Source organism: Danio rerio, chromosome 1, assembly GCF_052040795.2.
Source record: "Danio rerio strain M-AB ecotype USA chromosome 1, GRCz13ab, whole genome shotgun sequence".
Lineage (NCBI taxonomy): Eukaryota > Metazoa > Chordata > Actinopteri > Cypriniformes > Danionidae > Danio > Danio rerio.
Genome location: NC_141021.1, coordinates 47,656,034 through 47,677,500, shown reverse-complemented (window position 1 = coordinate 47,677,500; position 21,467 = coordinate 47,656,034). Strand labels below are relative to the sequence as shown.

Here is a 21,467-nt window from a genome sequence, read left to right as displayed (position 1 = left end):
TATCGCTCCTGTGGATGCAGCCCGCTTACCCTAGTAATAGACGACAGAAATGAGGCGTGAGGGACAAGTCTATATGCCTGTAAGTTCCACCTTAGATAGAAAACAACATTCAATATTCCTATATTTTTTGTCACAAAGTACAGTGAAAAGCAGCCTATACAGTCACATCTGCTATAAATTGAGGAGTGTAAATATTGTAGTTATAACATGGAGTTAAATGTGTTCAGACAAAGGAAAAAAAAGCAACGAAAAATCAACTGATCACTTTAAAATGACAGTTGACATGCATTTGTTTCTTACACATTTATTCATACATTTGCATTACTGAGAGCAGGGAAGAGACGGGCAGCACTGGTAAGCAGTATCTTCTTAATAACGTTTAATTAAGATAAATGATCAACAAATTAATCTGTCTTGACAATCTTTACAAGTCAAGGCATTATCTACAGACAATATAAGTTCCCAATTATAAAAATGCTACAAACTGTAAAATACTATTCATTAAAACACAAATACAAATGCCCAACGCAAGCGGCCTGCGTTCCTGACTGACACAACCTGTAGTCCCATTTAGCAACTTCATAGCAGTCGTCTTTTAAAGAAGTGGAACTGATTTTAAAAAACCAGGATTGTGATGTAATTGTTTTATTTAGTAGAATAAAATGTGAAAGTATCTTGAGTTTGAGGTAACCACAAACCCTATTTAAACAATTTAATCCAAATCCTATTAAATAAATCAATTGACTTTGGCACGAGGGAACTGGAACTACTAAAATAACTAACTCGTTTTCGTGTTTTGTTGTGTAGAGTGTAACATCGCCCCAGAGCTGTGGTTGGTCTGTGGATCTGGGCTGTTGTCCTCAGCTGAGTGCCAGAACAGAGGCTGCTGTTATTCTGTAGACACGGAGACGTGTTATTACCCCATGGACGGTAAGCAATATTCAACCATAAAGAGCTAGTTCACCCAAAAATGAAACCTGTCATCATTTATACACTTTCCATTAGTTTTAAACCTGGTAGACACGCACAACAAAGTCATTGCCATTTGTAGTCAATTTTAGCCTACTGTTGAGTCTTTGGATGCGTTTTTAAATGTGTTTTGTTCTGTATTCACCAAAAGTAAAACTCAAACAGGTTTGGAATAACTTGAGGATGGGTAAATACATTTGAGTGATCTATTCCTTCAATTCAAAAGCTTTTTTTTTTTTATTTCAGTTTTCTAGTGGTGTCGATCTCAAGTTTACAAAAATGCTTGCTTGCGTTTTTTTTTTTTTTTTTTTTAACTTCATATTTTTACCCAGATAACAGAAGCATTCAAATGTAAATTTAGTTTTTACCTATTAACACTATTTGAAGTGGTACTAAAGTAAACTTTTTTTTTTCCCCAGGTTAACTCAAGGAATTTAAAGTGTATATATGTGTGTGTGTGTGTGTATGTATGTATATAACTCAAATTATTGATGACATTTCTGTGTGGAGTTTGCAAGTTCTCCCCGGGTTTGTGTGAGTTTCCTCCGGGTGCTCCCTGTCCAAGTCTTGATTGAATAGCTTGCAGTCATTAATACTGTTGCTTACACTTATCTTTCCTCCGCAACCACGCTTACCGCCGCAGTAATATCTGCAAAATGCGCCTGCAGTTTGTGAACACTGGGTGTCGCTTTAACCATAGACGTCATCAGTAAAATATCAACATGCATTTTTCAGCATCTCCAGCTTTGCCTTTTCACAATACTAGATGGGACAGTTTCAGTACACAAATCTTAGAGACTCATAGTCTAGATATTCATCTTTATTCATTCATTTTCTTTTCAGCTTAGTCCCTTTATTTATCAGGGGGTTGCCACAGCGAATTTATCCACCAACTTATCCGGCAAATGTTTTATGCAGTGGATGCCCCTCCAGCCACAACTCAACACTGGGAAACACCCATACACTCTTGCATTTACACACATTCACTACAGCCAATTTAGCTTTTTAAATACACCTGTACCGCATGTCTTTTGGACTGGAGGGGAAACCGGACACCCGCATTTTATGGATTCAAATTACAGTTAGCATTTCTGAGTTTTCCTGTTCTCCCTGGGTTTGTGTGGGTTTCCTCCGGGTGCTCTGGTTTCCCCCACAGTCCAAAGACATGCGCTATAAGTGAATTGGATGAACTAAATTGACTGTAGTGTATGTGTGTATGGATGTTTTCCCAGTACTGGGTTGCAGCTGGAAGGGCATCTGCTGTGTAAAACATATACTGGATAAGTTGGTGGTTTTTTCTGCTGTGGCGACCCTTGATTAATGAAGGGACTAAGCCAAAAGAAAATTAATGGATGAATGCAGTCAATATAATTTTGCCTGTAGTAGTCTAAGGGCTCAGAAGAAGAAACACACGAACTACAGTTATGTTTCTTTTTTCTGTTTTATTCAGAATGCACAATGGATCGACATTTTGTTTTCTCGGTTCAGTCCACCGCCATGGATCCGCCTGTGTCCCCAACCACACTCGTCACTGCTGGAAATAGTCCTTGCGGACCGGAAAGAGTTACTGATGATCTGGCGCTTTTCAAGATCCCACTGGATGAATGTGGAGTCCACAGATACGTGAGTGGATTTCTGACAATATGCATAGTGTATATACAGTAAGTGACCCACAAAACATGTTTCATGGGTGTATTTTTTTTAAACAGCCAAAAATACATTGTATAGGTCAAAATGATTGATTTTTAGTTACTTTAGCAAGTAAATATCAAGTCCCATGGAGATATTTTATACATTTCCCATTGTAAGTGTATCAATTTTTGATTAGTTATGTGCAAGTCATTCTTGTAGATTGTTTTAATGTTTATTTTTGGAAAACCTTACATTCCATATTTAAGTTGTATCTCAACCAAATATCATCCTTTCCTAACCATACATCAATGGAAAGCTTATTGATTCTCCAAACAAAGACGACTGGTCATTTATGACTGATTTTGTTGTCCATGGTCACAATGTGCATGTAAATCTAACTGAGCTGTCTCTAGGAGGTGGGTAAAATCGTCATCTACATGGTAGAGATCCTGAACAGAGTGCAGTCCCTCAGTCTAAATTACGGCACAATCACCAGAGATTCGCCTGTAAGGTACATGTAGTAATTCAGTTACACTGGTTCTCAAACAACCGAGCAGCATTCTGACACATAATATTCCTGTTTTCTCCAGGCTCGTAGTTGAGTGTCGGTATTTACCTGGATCAGTGGTAAGTGTGGGTTACCTGGTTAAAAGCCCCTCTCTTGGACCCTCCATCAAAGCTCAGGGAGTGTTTGGAGTTCAGCTCAGAATTGCTAAAGGTTTGTTTTTAATAGTTTTTGTTTTATTTTTTATTTTAAATATAAACCATCTGCAAGTATATGCTATACATGTGTTTAGGGAAAAGATACATGCGGGTTTTGTGCACTAAATGCCTCTTCTTTTTTCATTCAGATGAGCACTATAAAAACTTTTACCCACAATACCACCAGCCTCTGCAAATGCTGCTGGGGAAACCCCTTTATCTGGAAGTGCGTCTGCTGAACCCTCCGGATCCAACTGCTGTGCTGCTGGTGCATTACTGTGTTGCTTATCCACGCTCTGCAAAATCTGCATGGATCCTCATTTATGATGGGTATGTGCACACTTTAGCACAAAAAAACTGTACAGTTTAAAGTCTTAATTGAATAGCTTGAAGTTGGTCTCACTTTATTATGTTCCCTCCGCCGCCATGTTTACCATATCTGCAAAATTCGCCTGCAGTTTTTGAGGGCTGCGTGTCGCTTTAACCATAAATGTTTCAGTGTGGCCAGCTTTTTTCTTTTTACAATACTAGATGGGATGGTTAAAATTACAAATCTAAGAAAAAACTGTAGTCTAGATATTCATCTTTATCAAAACTATATTTAGTTGTATGCACATTTAGAGAAATTAGTTTTAACATTGAGGTAGCCTAATAGAACTACAATGTATCATGAAGTCACCATAGGTACTGTATGTGATGTGGTGTTCAATTAAAATGTAATTTCTTAGTCCTTGTCTTTTTCAAAGTCTCATTAACATCAAGACATGTATATAAATCACTGTAATAATATTAAAGGGCCAATATATGCTTTACATTCTAACAGAAGCTGTAAAATGTTAGTCGTTTAAACATTATAAAGGTCTTACCATTATAAAACGCTACTCAAAATTATAATCTATTTTCCCTTTCTATATCAGTAAGCACCATTTCTGAGCTCTCTAAATTTTTATAGAGTTTTAAGAGTTTTTACTATTTTTTTTTTTTTCCAGAATTGTAGGTGTCGCAATACTTTTTAATTCTAAAAATGATTGCCCAAAGGTGATGAGGCCTGGTTGAGTCGCATTAGTATTGTTTTACTCCATTTTTCTAAGAGATGCAATTTCAGAGATCCAATATACTGACAAAGATAAATTTGCTTTGCTAAAACTTTCACAGACATGGCCAATATTACTTTTGTGTGTGTTGACATTTCTTTGCATTTATTTGACATTTTCATGATGTCTGATGGGTTTTTTTTTGTGTGCATGTCTTTTCAAAACACATCAGGATTTTAAAATGAGAATGATCTGGTTTTTTTTTTTTTTATTCTAAAAATGTTTATTTATTTTTATTATTTATTTATTTAATTTTTATTTAAATATTTAATTTATTCATTTTATATTCATTCATTTTTCTTTTTATTTATACACTTTTTTTGTGTGTCTGCTAAAAACATTGAGTTTAAAAAGACAAGGCTCTAAATGGCATGCAGATTTTTTATTGAATTCTAAAAATTATTTATTCAATTATTTTTATTTGAATATTTATTTTTTATGTAATATGTAAGTGACCATAAAAAAGTCACAAAATAGTTTTAAAAGTTTTTGTCCTAAAAAACACACACATCAGGAGTTTAAAATGACCAGGCTCTAAAATGGATGCAGATGTTTTGTTTGAATTCTAAAAATGGTAATATGTAGCTGCATTTTGACTGTTTGTATGACCTCTTTAGGTGCCCAAATATTCTTGATCAGACCCCAACCTACCAACCAACTGCTCTTGCAGAGGCTCTAACCAATCATGTCAAACGATTCACAGTCACCACATTCCAGTTCCTGTCTGAGGATACCAATGTGGAAGCAGATGAGGAGGTAAAATATGGCTCTGGAGATGCTTGTAAAACTTGATATCCTCTGAGCCCAGAACATGTCATCTTCAAATGTCACTTTGGCTTTATCTTGTCACAGATTTATTTTATGTGCTCAACGGAGGTTTGCCTGCCCTCAGAAGGTCCATGTGTTGAGGGCTGCTTTGCAGGTGAGTCTCAGCCTCATTTTTTATTTATATATATAAAATGTATGTCTGCCATTTGAATGGGTTTAATGCATGATCAGAGCTCTTGCCAAGAGAAGCCGTACTAATGTTTTGCTAAAGTAGTTTACTTCTCATTCCCATATAGCTTAGCTTACTGGTTTTACTCTTGATTTAGTCAATGAAAACCAAGTCATGTGTTAGCCATGCTGATTAATGCACAATCATGAGTATTACTCAATTATGGCTCCCTGTAGAGATTTTTTTTTAAATCTGAATGACATTTCAACTGCAAGCACAGTATCATATAATAAATTTTGTATTAGCTAATACATAAACTACATAAACTGGGAAAAAAACAAGAAATATGTTCAAAATTAAAGCAGAAATTTATTATGGTAATTCTAGTAGTTTCATATCATGACCTCTTATTTTTCCATTCTCCTTTCATGATCGGATCTTAATTGTGAGCTTATTTTTCAATATTAAATAGAAAGATCAGAAAAAGTCCATACATCCTCTTGGCCATGACTTAGTGGTGTAACGGATCACAAATCTCATGGTTTGGATCACACTATGGTTTTTGACTCAGGGATTAAACCATTTTTCGGATCAGCAAAAAAGAAAGGAGCGAAATGTCAATTGCTTTCCATTTATACAAACGTATTACTGCAAAAATGACTGGTTTTAACAAACAGAACTTGTTGACAGAACCTGTCATTTTATTCAAAATCAAAAAAAAGAACCAGCTGGAAACTTAAAGGAAAATATTCAATAGGAAAAATAATCTTTGCTACTGTTGCTGATAATGCTAAATATAAAAATCTAACATTTTGTGCAACATGTTTTTTTAATCAACGATTCACACAAATCTTCGTTTCCTTAGGTGCATCACATCACTTTTGAAAGCCTATTCAGTCACATGATTTTGATGGTGGTTTGTCGCCACCCATTGGTTAGACAATGTAATAGGCTATATGCACAGCTTGTGTTTTTCAGCCAATGATGAACTTCTGGTTAGAGCTTTATGACTCATGATTATATGATTTCATAAGGTTTCTTTTTACAGCTACGATGTTGTAATGTAATTCAAATGTAATTAGTTACACAGAGTTTAGCATCCATTTGGTTGTTAAAGCGTAAAAAGAGGCGAACGACCGTTAAAATGCAGACACTGTCGTTAGCTGCAGGCGAGTGCAGAAAGTCCATTGAAAATACTGGAGTAAAACAATATCCATATTTTAAAGACATGGTTTGGAAAAAATCTAATTTAATGCAGTGCTTCTCGTTTGATCTGATACCCACTTTGTATTGCATCTCAGCCAGGGGGTGAAGATCGCCATTTTATTTTTTAAGAAATCAGATCTTAAATGGAGTGGTTTTGTATGGAATAACAATTCACCAGAAGCCCTGGGGCTGGCTGACTAAAATTAGAAGTCTGTGTACATATACCCCATTGCTACAACATTCACCAACGTCAAGTTCCATTAAACTGTGATTTTAATCTTTACCATCAACATCAGTGTTTATATCTGAACTATAAACTGTTCTTCCAGTACTTCTGTGTTATTTAATAATTTGTAACAAACTGAAAGTGTAAAAACGGAATCTCTCTTGATCAAACGCAGATTCCAGTGCAGCACTTTGAAGGATTATTAAACGTATTCAAATCATCATCATTTATCATTCATGTTGTGCGGGTTTGAGATCAGGATCTTTTAATGTTTAATTGTGCAGCTTTACACTAAATGCATTAATGCAAGCTAAGCAGTGACAAAAAACACCTTTAATAAATAACCTAAGAAAGCATTTAGGTCCCACCATAACTTTTTCCGTTATCATCATATTTTACAGGGAAGCCAAAATGCTTTCATACATGTGATTTGAATGATGCAAGAGGTGATCTCTCTCTGCAATTGTGATAAATGTTGGATTGACCAACAAATTTAAAAAAGCTAATTGATCAAAAAAAAGTTGTTAATCTTGTGTGATTCAAACTGTGGGTGGTGATTTGTGATCGGTTATACCCTTAAACCTTACCCTCAAATAAAGTGGACAAAAGGTTTCAAGCAAAATAGGAATGTGTGCGCAAACATGTGAAGACTTGTGAAACACCGCTGGCAACATTGATCTTTTTTTACAAGAAGACATTTTAAGTTAATATAAATAAAATGTTACAATTAGACAATTATCAAATGAAATTGCATTGTGTGTGTGTGTGTGTGTGTGTGTGTGTGTGTGTGTGTGTGTGTGTGTGTGTGTGTGTGTGTGTGTGTGTGTGTGTGTGTGTGTGTGTGTGTGTGTGTGTGTGTGTGTGTGTGTGTGTGTGTGTGTGTGTGTGTGTGTGTGTGTGTGTGTGTGTGTGTGTGTGTGTGTGTGTGTGTGTGTGTGTGTGTGTGTGTGTGTGATTCATCTGAATTATTTTATTAAAAAAACACCTCTCTCTCCAGATCCCTCTAGCATGACGTCTTGAAAGAAGACAGGAGTTGGAAAACACTTAATTAAATATTACCTTTTGTTCTGTTTGACTCATGTACACATTAAAATTGACAAACAAGCAAGCTTTGGAGCAGTGTCACTTTCTTTTGCTGAAGTTTAACTTAAAATAGCATCAAATTAGAGAAACTAAATGGAAAAAAAGTAAAAGGTCTGATTATTGAATTGTTGCTAAGTGAAACTAATAGCTGTAAACAAAGCAGTTTTGCAGAGACTGAAATGAACCTGCGGTCATCATCTGTGTTGCTGCTCGACTCATTTTTAATCACTCGAGCTACAAATGACTCACTTAAAGTCATGCATCGAAGGTTTTCCTTGCGCTCTTATTGCTGGTGTAAAGCTAGAATGGCACACTTTTTTTACTTTTAGTTTTTAAAGGACTACTTGCTTCAGAAATGACAGAAGTGGCTTTAACATGAAAACATGGATGTGGAAGTAATTTAATGTACAGAAATAATTTATAATACTTTTGTGTCGTGTAAAGCTAATAATACTGTATGTACATTCACAAAGGTCTTAGCTTGGTGTGTAATCAGGGGGTAACTGTTCAGCTGTAGGGTCTGTAGTGTTTTCTGCTGTGTGTGATCAGGTTGGAGCTCTGGCTGAAGGCTTTCCCACATACTTTACACACATGCGGCTTCTCACCTGCACAAAAACAAAGTAAATCTTGGTCTAAAATGCGGGCATGCACACAACACGCTGCTAAAGATAAAATGTATTCAGTGTTTGTAATGTCTGTGCATCTCACCGGTGTGTATGAAGGTGTGTTTCTTCATGTCGGACTTCTGGTGAAATCTCTTCCCACAGTACAGGCAGGGATATGGTCGTGTGTCTGAGTGGATCAGCAGGTGTGTGGACAGAGTGGACGAGCGCTTGAAAACCTTCCCGCATTCCTTACACTCAAACGTTCGCTCCTGACAAATAAAACACATTAAATGTCCTAAATAGTTATTTTATATACATGGTACATTTTAATTGCAAATAATTTTAATAATTCACATGGTTTCATCATTAAGCAAAATATTTATGTAAAAAATTAAACAAGCTTATTTATAAATTGCAAATATTTAATTTTTGCATTGCTTTTTTTTTTTTTTTTTTGCAGTTTATTTTTGTCTGCAACATACAAACTTTCCTTTGCAGTTATTATTTATATATTTATATATATATATATATATATATATATATATATATATATATATATATATATATATATATATATATATATATATATATATATATATATATATATATATATATATATTTTTTTTTTTTTTTTTAATTTCTTTTGCAAAACTTTGTTGTAATTATATAATACACTTGACACTTAATTAAATGATTAGTTAAATGATTATCATTTTCTTGGGTAGAAATTTGTAAATGTTGTAAGGATAGTGAGAAAATAACTTAATAATAACAATCAGTGTTTTGGGGCTGCACTATGACCCTTATATAGTGCAGTCTGTTAATACACCAAATTATTCTTTATTTGTGTCTGTATTAGGCTAAACTTAATTTCTAACAAGTTTTTTTTTAGTTTTTAACCAATAGTAATCCCTAATGGCATCATTTTTATTATAAGTTTGAGTAATTTAGTCTTGTCTGTAATCTACAGGTGACATTTCTTCCAAATTTAAACCAATGTTGTCATTTAGAGATTTTTATTTTGTAAAACAGCAAAAATGAGTAATATTAGAAACTTACAGCAAATTTAAGGTCATACAGTCTGATAAAATACTCAATATGCATTGAAAAAATACTATAGTAGTAATAATAATGTTTTTGTAATCGTAATACATTACAGTAATGTAAACGAATTAACAAATGATATACTAAGTTTTCTGCAGCTAGGTTTATCAAATACTCAAAACTATAGTAATTATTAGTTTATCAGTTCAATAAATTACTACACTGTGCTGTAGCATTCGGCATACATATACATACAGTGCTCAACATATATAAATACACCCCTCACAAATTATCTTTTAAATTCATGTTTAATAGGAAGCTCTACAATATTATATTTGTGCATATACATTAGATTAGTCAGCACTAAAGCCAAAATCTGGAGCTTATCTAACAAAATAACTTGCGATAACAGTCCAAAACTAGCACACCCAAATTTATATGTTAGAGAAAATTATTATATACAAATTTTTAAAAAAAGAGGAAAAATTAAGAGAAGCAAAAAATAGAAAAATTTAGTTGAAACTTTGTAATATATATATATATATATATATATATATATATATATATATATATATATATATATATATATATATATATATATATATATATATATATATATATATATATATATATATGCAATATTTAGCTTGAATTTAATTGCATTATATTTCAGTTTCTAAATATGTTTGGTGACAAAATATTATTTTAATAAATATATCCGTATAATAAATCTGTTGTTTAAAAACATCAAAATACACTGCCATATTTCTTAGAATTTTTCTTTTTTAAATATTTTGAACACCAGAGGGAGACATTTAACAACGGTCCATCGTGAAAACAGAAATGATTGGGGAATAATGGCTGTACCTTTATTCTGCACGGCATCACTGGATCTTTGCTGTCCCGAAACACGAGAGCGCGTCCATGATGTCCGCCATGCGCCCTGAACACGTGCGACTCCAGCCGAGAGAGAGACGAGAAAACCTCATGGAAAAAGTTATAAACAGCACTGTTTAAAGAGAGCCCAGGGAAGTGAAAAGATGTTCCCCTGCCAATGGAAAAGCCCAAGGCCAAAATACAGCGAAATGAAATCAAATGGCAGCTCAAGAAGTATGTGTCTTGCATTTTTTGATGAGTAATATTTACAGCAAGTGATTTCCGATAGTTTAGTAGATGGTGTTTTTGTATTTTAACCTAACATTTCAATTAATAAGCAGCCAGAACAATATTTATGAATTTAAAATAATTGTATTAGAGTAAGTTTTTTTAGAAAAGTTTCAATTTACAGCGTTTATTGAGCTAGCACAGTTTGTTTTTAATTATAAACAATTATTCAGGGCTAGTTAATCCACTGAACAAAAAAACATTGGTTCTGGAAATCTTCAAAGTCTGACCGCGTTCATGTCCACTGGCGGTTTCAGTTTAATGCAATATTCTTAACCACACCCTTCTTACAGTTTGCAACAAGGGAATGATGCGCAAAAAGCCCCACCCCTACTCAATATTCAGTACATCATTAGCATACACTAAAAAAAACAACTCAGCAACTTCCAGTTCATGTAGAATATAAATGTATAGAATGTGATCAAACAGCTACAGATCAGGCATAGTTAACAAAATCTTTAGCAAAAGCTGAATTTTAGAGTAGTATTTTTTGGCAAACTGAATGTTATGGCCTACCTTGCCACATAAGCTGCAGTACTTTGGGCTGACGATAGGGCAGTCCAGAGCACCGTCTCTGCTGCTGAGGCTGTGTATGTCTGCTATGTCTCTAGAATTGACAGGTAACCACTGCACTGGAGACGGTGGAGGCCCGTACCGGAAACCTGCTGGATCTGCACAAACCAGAGAAGAACAAGAAAACTTCAACACATTTAATGGTGGAATGATAGGTTTGTATGCTTTAATGCAGGGGCGGACTGGGACAAAAATTCAGCCCTGGCACTGTAGCCACATCAGCCCACATAGCCACACCGACATAGCCCCACCCACGGACACGCACATTCACTATTTATTTTGGTGTACAGATGGTGAAATAATATGACATTCTTGCCAGATTTTGATTACGTTAAAAATTGTTAACATTACGTAATTGGTTTGATTACGGTAACCTCGGATTGGGTCGGCCCATCTTGAAATCAGGCTGCTGTCGCATATTGGTCCAAATGCTTAACATTTATTATTATTACTATTATTATTATTATCATCATCATCATCATCATAATATCACATCTAGCAAGAGATAAAAGCTGCCTCCACATAAAAACAATACATTAAAAAAAAAAAACTGACCGGCCCACATTTAAAAATTGGTCCGGCGCTTCTGGCATTTGCCAGAATTGCCAGATGGCCAGTCCGCCCCTGCTTTAATGAGTTTTTTTGCCAATATATAACATGCTCCAATATTCTTTGCTGCATCAAATATTTTGATCAGAGATTAAAAGTTTAAAGTTTGTTGTTATTTTACTCACTCAGATCATCCACGATATGAGTGACCTTTTTTTCAGTGCGACATAAAAAATATTTTAAGCTGAAACTGACTTTTTTTATAAAATGCTAGTCAACGGTACTTTCATTGCAAAAAAAAAACAACAACTCAGAATTAGTCAATGCTAATGTTCAGTTTCTTGCACACAATAGCTTTGCTTCATACGACCCCATGTATCATCGGGAGCCACCGGCGTCTTCTTTTGTATTTCTTTTGATACTCAGAATGATAGTTGACTTGTGTTTTATGAATCACCCAGGACTGCGGTTTCAGCTTAAAATCGTCATTAATATTCATATTTATCACATCTTGAAGAGCCCGAGGCTGAGCAAAATAACATGCTCATTTTGGTGTCCCTTTTTCTCTTACATACCCATATTCCATCCATTATCGGGACTGTTGTGTGTGCTGTTTTGCTGCGTGATTGGAGAATATTGTTGTGTCTCTTGTCCTGACTCCTCTGGCAGGGTAGCCACTTTTATGGGGACAGACCAGCCCACCAGGCCTAGATAGGGCACGTCAGCAATGGGAAGAGAGGAACGGAAGCCTCCCTTCTTGCTCTTTTTCACCAGAAAAGATCGAGGCATAATGAACAGAGAGAAGCTGTGACAGTACTGTTGTTATGCTGAAAATGAAGCGGAGTACATATATAACAACATGGTATGATGCAAATTGAATGAATGTTAAATATGTATTACTTTAAATGGATAGTTCACCTAAAAATGAAAGTTATGTCATCGTTTTTTCATCATACTGAAGAATGTTGGGGTAAACAACAGCCATTGACTTTTATGTTATTATTATTTTATTTCTACTATGAAAGTGAATGGCAGCTTTTTCCAATATTCTTTATAAAATCTTGTTTTGTGTTTGTTTATTTATTTATTTGCACACAGGGGAAAGCACAGATTTTGTCTATGGCTTTGATTCAGCGTCAGTGACTCCTAGTTTTGAAAGCAACAGCTTTCACGAGAGCAGAAATGCAGTTTACAAATTAAAGGATAAAGCGTGTTTTCATTAAGAAAATGCATTTTTGAAAATGAAATATGATTCCAGGTTACTGGAAAAAGTGTTCTCATCTCGCATGTCAGAGATTCTCAGTTAGTAATCAGCAAATTCACAACGGTGCATTTCTGTTGCAATAAACTCATTTATTTAAGACATTTTCTTTTTTATAACATGTTTTTACACCTGATTGATTAAAAAAAATCATAGCAAATAGCATGTAGTCTAATGTACTGCTTTAAATAAGAGTTCATTAAATGACATATTTTAAATTAAACAGTAATGATAATTATGACAAATCTGTTACAATCTTGATTATCTTTCAACATTTAGTCATGAAATGACTGATTACTAGCATTCACTACTAAAATATTTACTACAGCAACTCTTGATTTATATTAACTGGGAGGAAAGACAAAGAAAATAAATATTAAAAATGTATACCTTTTGGGAAAAAAAAGTTAAATTAATTTCATCAGAACTTAAATTTGACAGTAATTGCAATGTTATTTTCTTCTAAAAATCACCACTGATCAGAGGCATTAATAAAAAATGAAAGTGCGAACAACTCGCTTTGTTTGAAAAATCAGTATAGGCTGTTTTGTTTATTGCATGTAATGCATTTAGAAGCCATTTTGTGCTTCTGGTGTTGCAAGGCACTGAAGCAAGTATCATAAAATTATTTTTATTAATCAGAATTCATATATTTAAGCTTCTCTTGAGTGTTTGTGACTTTTGTGCAACAATTAAATACAGTAGGAAATTAGACATTCACTCTTAAAAATAAAAGTTCTTCTCTGGCGTTGATGGAAACTTTCTCATTCACAAAATAATTTGCATTGCAGAAAAGGTTGTTTTTAAATATTTTTTTTTTTTCTCCAAAGAAATTAATTTGAGAATGCTTCTATGGGGTCCTTTTAGTGCATTTCTGTTGTGTAATATTATCATTTAAAAATATGTTCATGAATTTATGAAAGTGTATCTGTTTGCAAACATCTGCAAAAATATTTATGTTTATCTAGGACAAATGAATGTTTAAAAATGTTACATTTAATATTTAATTTATAACATTTCACTGTGGTGTTATCTGAGGAAATGTGTAAGCATTTTAATTGAAAAATAAATAAGCTACCATTATTTTGCAGACGTAGGTATATTAAAACCTTAATCCACTATCAGACCAGAAAACGAATTTTATTTTAATTAACGGCTGCTGAATCAATATGCATTTAAAACTACTATAAAAACAGACTTACCAGATGTGTCCCAGGCCAGCCAATGATAAGGTGTTTCTATAATATAATGCACATTAACACAAGTTGAACTTTTTTTTTTTAAGTATTATTACAAACAGATCAGACTGAGCTGCGCTGTGTTGTGTCGCTCAGTCACCAGCAGTAATAAATCACTGAGAGGACAGGTGCGCGCGCTCCTTAAAGCGCAGCAAAACTGAAACTTTGGGTAGTGCGCGTTCACAAAACGGCCGACCGCAGACGCGTCAGTTTCCGCCGCGCGCTTTGCCTGAGCTGATGCTAACCGTAACTGCTGCTGCACGGCTAAGGAAAGCTATAAATCAGAGTGGTCTCGTCGAAAACAACGCATACAGGCTACACCATATTTCATTCTGTTTATCTGTGGAGATGACTAATAGAAAAGTACTGCCATGATTTCCTGTTCTCATCGCAATTGATTGAGTCTCTCATGCAGTTTACAGCAAGTTTAAAGCTTATAGCAGACAGATGTGGTTTTAAAGGTGTTATTTTGACTGATTTCTACTCAGGTTTGCTTTTAAACTGCATCAGACCACCGCGCAGACGAGGAGGAAGAGACGAGGAAAAGTAAAAGTGATGAGGCAGGCTGTAGAAAGACTGATGGACCGATTGTGGTTGTTTAAGGTGCAACAAGAGTTGCTCTTTTTTTTTGCCTGTGCTTTAAACCATACAGAATAACTGACTTTGGGATCTCACACTAAGGTCAACAGGGGTGACATTTGCTCAGTAGGAAGAGCTGCAGTTTACTGGCTCAGCAAGACGTAAACAATGTGTAAAATGAGGCAAATCTCCACTTGATCTCTTTAGAAAGCCACTGTTGTTTTCAAGTCGATAGTAGCCCATTTTTAAGTTGTAAGAGTGGCCTATAGTTAAAGGGATAGTTCACCTACCTCTGAAAATTGTCATCATTTACTCACACTTGTTCAGTTTCTTTTTCTTTTTTTTTTTTTTTTACACAAAAATAACATAAAAGCAGGAAAATGGTTACCATCGACTTTACCTATATTAATTTTCCTACTGTTGCAGTTATTGTTTAAAATTTTGTAGCTTTCTTCAAAATTCTTCTTTGGTGTTGATGGAAACTTTATCATCCACTAACTATTTTGCATTGCAGAAAAGGTTTTTTTTTTAATTATTCAAAGAAACACATTTAAGAAAGCTTCTGGGGTCCTTTTAGTGCAGTTATTGGTTACCATATTTTGTAGCTTGCCTCAAAATTTGTTCAACAAAATAAATAAATACTTAGTCCCCCCCTTCTTTTGGGCGAACCATCCCTTTAAGGGGGGCTTTTTTTGTTAAGAGTATAATGTCACACAACCAGCTGAATTCACAAAACAATATATTTGCATCCATATATACATTTAAAGTATAAGTTAAAAAAAAAAAGTCACATTGCTGGTTTTTCAAGATTTGTTGTTGATTTGAACATTAAAGATGATTGTACAGAGAAGTATTTGGAAGTGAAACAAGTTGTCTCTAGAAAAACTTCAGCATCATTAACTTTCGAAGTCAATTCCTGCAGGGCCGCAGCTCAAAACAAATATTGTTTTGAACACCTCAATTATGTGTTTGATTAGGGTTGGAGCAAAATGGGTGTTGGCATGTCTTTGTGGAGTTTGCGTGTTCTCCCCATGTTCATGTGCGTTTCCCCTGGGTGCTTCGGTTTTCCCCACAGTCCAAATCCATGCACTATAGGTGTATTGGGTAAACTAAATTGGCCGTAATGTGTGTGTGAATGAGTGTTTATGGATGTTTCCCAGTACTGGGTTGCAGCTGGAAGGACATCCGCTGTGTAAAACATATGCTGGATAAGTTGACGGTTCATTCAACTGTGGCGACTCCTGATGAATAGAGTAACTAAGCCAAAGGAAAATGAATGAATGAATGAAAAGTGACATGGCTTTTGTTGTGATCCAGGGTCACATACGCTCATAGTCTTGCACACCAGTGATCACTAATATGCAATATAATACCGACACATGACACAGAGATGTGAATTTGCCAGTGTATAGCATCAATGTTTATTCTTTTTTTTAAAGAGCCCATATTATACATGAAATAAGGTCATATCTTGGTTGTAAGGGTCTCCAACAACAGTCTAATATGCATGCAAGGTCAAAAAACACTTTCATGGTCTTATAATCTGCATTTATTTTTATCTAATTATCCCAGCGACTCCTGTATGAATCGTCCAGTGATTCATTTGTTCCCAAACCCCTCCTTAGCGCGGAGCTAATCTGCGCTGATTGGACCGATGACAGTCTGTCGCGATTGGTCGACTGCCTTCAGTCAGAGAGGGAAATGGCCAATAGCTAATCAGCAATTTAAAAAGTAATCACAGTTCATACACGCTCGATAGTGTAGGCGTGGACTTTAGCTGCCACACTATGGCGAGTGGATAGTGCCACGGATAACCGAACGAAGGAGACAGTCGTGTACTCGCCATACCACACACACACAAAAACACACACACACCTCCGGATGACAACGCTCCCGCTTCAGCCCGCACCCGCCAGGTTTTAGCCTGAGAACCCGCTCCGTTTTCTGCCCGCCGCGCCCGGTCCCGCTAGAGCGGAGAACACAACCAAAAATCACCCAGTATACAGTCCAGACAGCCAAGCTGTCTGTACACACACAGCACAAAGTACACAGAGCTCGTTCGTTCGTTCGCTCTCTCTCTCGCTCTCTCTCTCTCTCTCTCCCCGCGCCAGATTTCTGCGGCGCGGGAATACATTTCCGAATAAATCGCGGGAGCAGAACTCTAGCACGGAGCTCCATAAACAAACAGCACGCGTCGCGTTTTTAACGTGACTTTGCACGCGATAAGATAATATATCCAGTTAACCTGATACAGTACACGCGGTTACAAGTAACAAATCACAACTAAATACATTTGCAAGCTAGAGTAAACGAGGCAACAACTTTAACCGCACGTACTTACACTTGAGAAATGTAGGAAGAAACCCATCCTGACGTCCATCAGTTACTCTTTACTGATCCTTCCTTTAACAAACTCAGATGAAGTATTCTTTGTAGCATGTAGCTTCCAGAAGTTTCCAACTGCTTGGTTATAATGCTGATGTTTCATCTTTGGGTAGAGACTCAATATATCCATCTGCAGTGTGACTTCAATCGACCGGCATGTTTGTGTGCGTGTGTTTGTGGGTGTGCGTGTGTTTGTGGGTGTGTGTGTGTGTGTGTCTGGGTTACTGCGTCAGAGGGCGGGGCCTCAGGTTTGAAATCTCCCGGGTTTGCGCGTGCACGTGAAAAACTTTGTTTCGTTCGTACGTCATGGCGAAACACCTAATGAGTCGGTATCAAGGCGACTCGTTTGAAGCACTATGATTCGACTCTTTTATAGATGAATCAACAGTTTTAAACACTGTATTCTTACAGATTTAAGCCTTAGCTGGATACTTCACTTCACTTAGAGCTGTGTTACACACTACATGGAGGGGAATTTTCAAAAACCCATAATATGGGCTCTTTAAAATACATGTTATGTATCATCAAATACAGAACGCTGGATCATCATTTGATAACACTGCCATTGATATAATCTTGTCATTCTTAGTAACACATCAGTAGAAGAAGTGTAGGAGAGAGAGGATGTGGTCAGACGGGCTGTGATGCTAAAGGGGACGACTGGACATTTACACACTGGTGGACGGAGGTAAGGCAGCTATTGGAGCATTATAGAGGACATGATGTCACTTATGACCTCATGCCCTCGCTGGCCGTTTGTTTACTGTAATATGGCTACAGCTGAAAACCTAATGTGAATGAAATCTGGACCTCTACTTTTGGGGTTGCTGTTTTGACACACAGTGTTTGAAAATGAGCATAGATGTACTAAGAAAAAAAAAACCGTGCATAGTGTACACATTTAGTTTGTAACACTTTGATGACAACAAAACTAAAATTATAATAAAAAATAAATAAGGCCAAACATTTCCCCCTCGATTTAATAAAAGCATCTTAAAATTTTTATGATGCACTGCTATTTAAAACATATGAGAAGGTATTTAAATATTACCTCATTATTATGCACTCACCGGCCACTTTATTAGGTACATCTTACTAATACAGGGTTGGACCCCCTTTTGCATTCACAACTGCCTTAATCCTTCGTAGCACAGATTCAACAAGATACTGGAAATGTTCCTCAGAGATTGTGGTCCATATTTACATGATAGCATCACACAGTTGCTGCAGATTTGTGGGCTGCACATCCATGAATCTCTCATTCCACCTCAGGTGCTCCATTGGATTGAGATCTGGTGACTGGGGAGGCCATTTGAGTACAGTGAACTCATGTCATGTTCAAGAAACCAATTTCATCAATTTTGGTGAGCCTGTGCCAACTGTAGCCTCAGTTTTCTGTTCTTAGCTGACAGGTGTGGTCTTCTGCTGCTGTAGCCCATCCGCCTCAAGGTTGGACGTGTTGTGCATTCAGATTTGCTCTTCTGCATACCTCGATTGTAGCGAGTGGTTATTTGAGTCACTGTTGCCTTTCTATCAGCTGGAACCAGTCTGGCCATTCTCCTCTGACATCAACAAGGCATTTGTGCCCACAGAACTGCCGCTCGCTGAATATTTTCTTTTTATCAGACCATTCTCTGTAAATTCCAGTAGATCAGCAGCTTCTAAAATACTCAGACCAGCACATCTGGCACCAACAACCACGCTACATACAAAGTCATTTAAATCACCTTTCTCCCCCATTTTTTGCGTTAACAAGGCGTTGGACAGGTGTACCTAATAAAGTGGCCGGTGAGTGTGAGTGTGCTTGTTTGCACTGTCATAGGTTGATCATCCAACTACAACACATCTATGAACCCAATAAGGTTAATTATAATCGCTGCTGATGACAACCCTCAAAACAAGTAAACAAAAGATAAATCTCAGCATTAGAGATGCTACAAAAATCTGATTACAGTACTAATATAGCCTGTTTCAACTGAAATGTTAATATAATGTTTCTGCGATATGTTAAGACTCATAATACCTCCAGGTTATTTAATATATTATAATGTTATTATATTATTATCATCATAAAATCAGCCATCCTTTTATATTAAAAAATAACATAAAATTCAGCCATTCCAAAGGTGGAAACTAGTTTGTTTCAATAAACCAGGCATTAAAAAAAGCAAAAATATGACACAATCCTGTTTAGGATACAATGATTTGTCAAATACTGTAAGAATGAGTTGTTTTAATGAAAAGTCAACTCAATTAACACCAGTGGTTACCAAACCTAATTTCTAAACAGACATTTCTTATTTCCTATTAGCAAAAAATTTCTTCAGAGCAAATGGTCACACCACAAAACCGTTGCATGTGTTGTAATGTAGTTGTGAAGACAGCTTCCTTCAAATGCATGAAACCCAACAGTCCCAAACCCCAACAAAAGTTGGTGAAATGAAAGATTCTCTACTGGGACCCTCTGAGGTTTCCTTTCAAGAGAAATCAAAGACACAAAGCAACTTCCTTTACTTCCTTTTACAAACAACTGTTGTGTTCTGAAACCAGCTTTAAATGTTACAGAACAGGAAGGATGTTTAAATCAGAGTAAGGAGCTGATGCTTTTCGTTTAATCATCAATATTATTAGGATGAGCTGATCTTTTTCTTATTGGAAAGAATGATACAGTTATTGCTCACTCATTTTCTCCTTTTGTCAGGTACATAAAACATTTTGAATCATGCAAAAGGAAATTTCAGATTGGCTGAAGGAAAATATCTATTTCACAAATACAGCAGCAAACCATTAAAGGCTTAGTTCACCCAAAATTTAAAATTCTGTCAATGTTTTTACTCAAATATTAATCTTCAGAACACAAATTTGTATTTATATATATAAACAGATTTAATTAAGCTTTGAAATGAAGCTTTGAAACATTTCAGAGCGCTCAACTTTGCTTGCTTGACAAGTGAGAACCAATGAGTTGTTTTGTGTCGAACAGTCATGCTTGAGTTTTCGTTTGCTGATCAATGTTTACATGCGAATAAAAGTCTAAATGACATGTTCAACAAACAAAGCAACCATTAAACCAATCAATTATTATGGCATTGTTATTAAAATCTTTTAAAAATCTTTTATTTTATTCTGTCTTCATTTACTAACCCATCACTTATTCAAAATCTGTTTAATTTAAGTTTCTGTCTTTTGTTGAATACAAAAGAAGATACAGTTGAAGTCAGAATTATTCGCCTCCGTTTATTTTTTTTTTTCCCAAATTCTGTTTAACAGAGAGAAGATTTTCTCACATTTCTAAACATAATAGTTTTAACAACTCATTTTTAATAACAGATTTATTTTATCTTTGTCATGATGACAGTAAATAATATTTGACTAGATATTCTTCAAGACACTTCTATACAGCTTAAAGTGACATTTAAAGGCTTAACTAGGTTAATTAGGTTAACTAGGCAGGTTAGGGTAATTAGGAAAGTATTGTGTAATGATTGTTTGTTCTGTAGACTATCAAAAAATATATAGCTTAAAGAGGCTTATAAAACTTTGAAATGGTTTTTAAACATGTTAAAGCTGCTTTTATTCTAGCCGAAATAAAAGGGGGGCTAATAATTCTGACCTCAACTGTACTTTGAAAAACATTAGTAGCTGGCACCCATTGAATTTTTCCTACTGCTATGGTTGTCGATGGTGTTCAGGGTAATGTGTTACAAGTAACGTGAGTTACGTATAATATTACTTTTCTAAGTAACAAGTAAAGTAACACATTACTTTTCAAAATTAGGTAATAATATTTGAGTTACTATTTTGAAAATATAACGGGACTTCCTTTTTTTGTTTAATTAATTAGCTTTTAAAAAAATAAATTGCTGAATTAAAATGAATTAAAGTAATCACAATGAATCACACAGTCAATGAGAGGATGTGTTCATTATTTTGAACGCATTGAAGAAAAGGAAAAAGGGTTTGTCTCAATGGACAGTGATTTTACTCAAGACAAATAGTACAAAAGTAGCAAACGCATGTATAGCTCTGGGGTCAGGAATATAAGGAATTCTCAGATAACATTATCCTAAAATATTATTTTTTGATGTGTTTTTTTAAAGGTAAATGAAGATTATACAGCGCATTGTTATTTGCAGAACTCCTCTATTAAAAAAAGAAAGAAAAAAAGTCCTGAAAGGGATCAAGCCTTACTCATGTAATAAAAAGTAAACAAAAGTAAC

The 21,467-nt window shown here is 35.4% G+C and overlaps 2 protein-coding genes and 1 long non-coding RNA gene across 5 annotated transcripts in view; 2 read left to right on the top strand and 1 right to left on the bottom strand.

The window, feature by feature from the left end:
* Nucleotides 1–7,874, top strand: part of zmp:0000001145 — a 19,559-nt gene extending 11,685 nt beyond the window's left edge. For all 3 annotated transcript variants that reach the window (XR_015475466.2, XM_087234972.2, NM_001441493.1), the window contains exons 12-19: nucleotides 808–930; nucleotides 2,420–2,592; nucleotides 3,015–3,112; nucleotides 3,192–3,319; nucleotides 3,453–3,633; nucleotides 5,015–5,153; nucleotides 5,250–5,319; nucleotides 7,764–7,874. Coding sequence is in view for 2 of the 3 variants with exons in the window: in XM_087234972.2 (XP_087091098.1) it covers nucleotides 808–930; nucleotides 2,420–2,592; nucleotides 3,015–3,112; nucleotides 3,192–3,319; nucleotides 3,453–3,633; nucleotides 5,015–5,153; nucleotides 5,250–5,319; nucleotides 7,764–7,786 (935 nt within the window). In the remaining variant the exon portion in view is untranslated. The remainder of the gene's footprint in view (nucleotides 1–807; nucleotides 931–2,419; nucleotides 2,593–3,014; nucleotides 3,113–3,191; nucleotides 3,320–3,452; nucleotides 3,634–5,014; nucleotides 5,154–5,249; nucleotides 5,320–7,763) is intronic.
* LOC147837485 (uncharacterized) lies at nucleotides 5,684–17,431 on the bottom strand. Its single transcript, XM_087237589.1, has 8 exons — nucleotides 17,204–17,431; nucleotides 14,248–14,283; nucleotides 12,360–12,611; nucleotides 11,179–11,333; nucleotides 10,366–10,482; nucleotides 8,558–8,723; nucleotides 7,723–8,454; nucleotides 5,684–7,645 (listed from the first exon to the last, which is right to left on the bottom strand). The coding sequence occupies exons 3-7, from the start codon at nucleotides 12,571–12,573 to the stop codon at nucleotides 8,357–8,359; spliced, it is 750 nt and encodes a 249-aa protein (XP_087093715.1). The 5' UTR covers nucleotides 12,574–12,611; nucleotides 14,248–14,283; nucleotides 17,204–17,431; the 3' UTR covers nucleotides 5,684–7,645; nucleotides 7,723–8,356.
* On the top strand, nucleotides 12,454–20,471 carry LOC147837484 (uncharacterized). The gene is made up of 2 exons (XR_015476901.1): nucleotides 12,454–12,646; nucleotides 17,837–20,471. It is a non-coding gene; the product is annotated as an uncharacterized LOC147837484 (long non-coding RNA).
* Nucleotides 20,472–21,467: the final 996 nt, after the last annotated feature.

Excerpts from the sequence above, each read along its gene's own strand:
- LOC147837485 (XM_087237589.1), bottom strand. The coding sequence starts at position 12,573 with ATGCCTCGATCTTTTCTGGTGAAAAAGAGCAAGAAGGGAGGCTTCCGT. Across the intron at positions 10,483-11,178 it reads ACTGCAGCTTATGTGGCAAG|GTTTTCTCGTCTCTCTCTCG; the intron begins GTAGGCCATAAC and ends TTTTTCCATGAG. Across the intron at positions 8,724-10,365 it reads TGATGCCGTGCAGAATAAAG|GAGCGAACGTTTGAGTGTAA; the intron begins GTACAGCCATTA and ends TTTATTTGTCAG.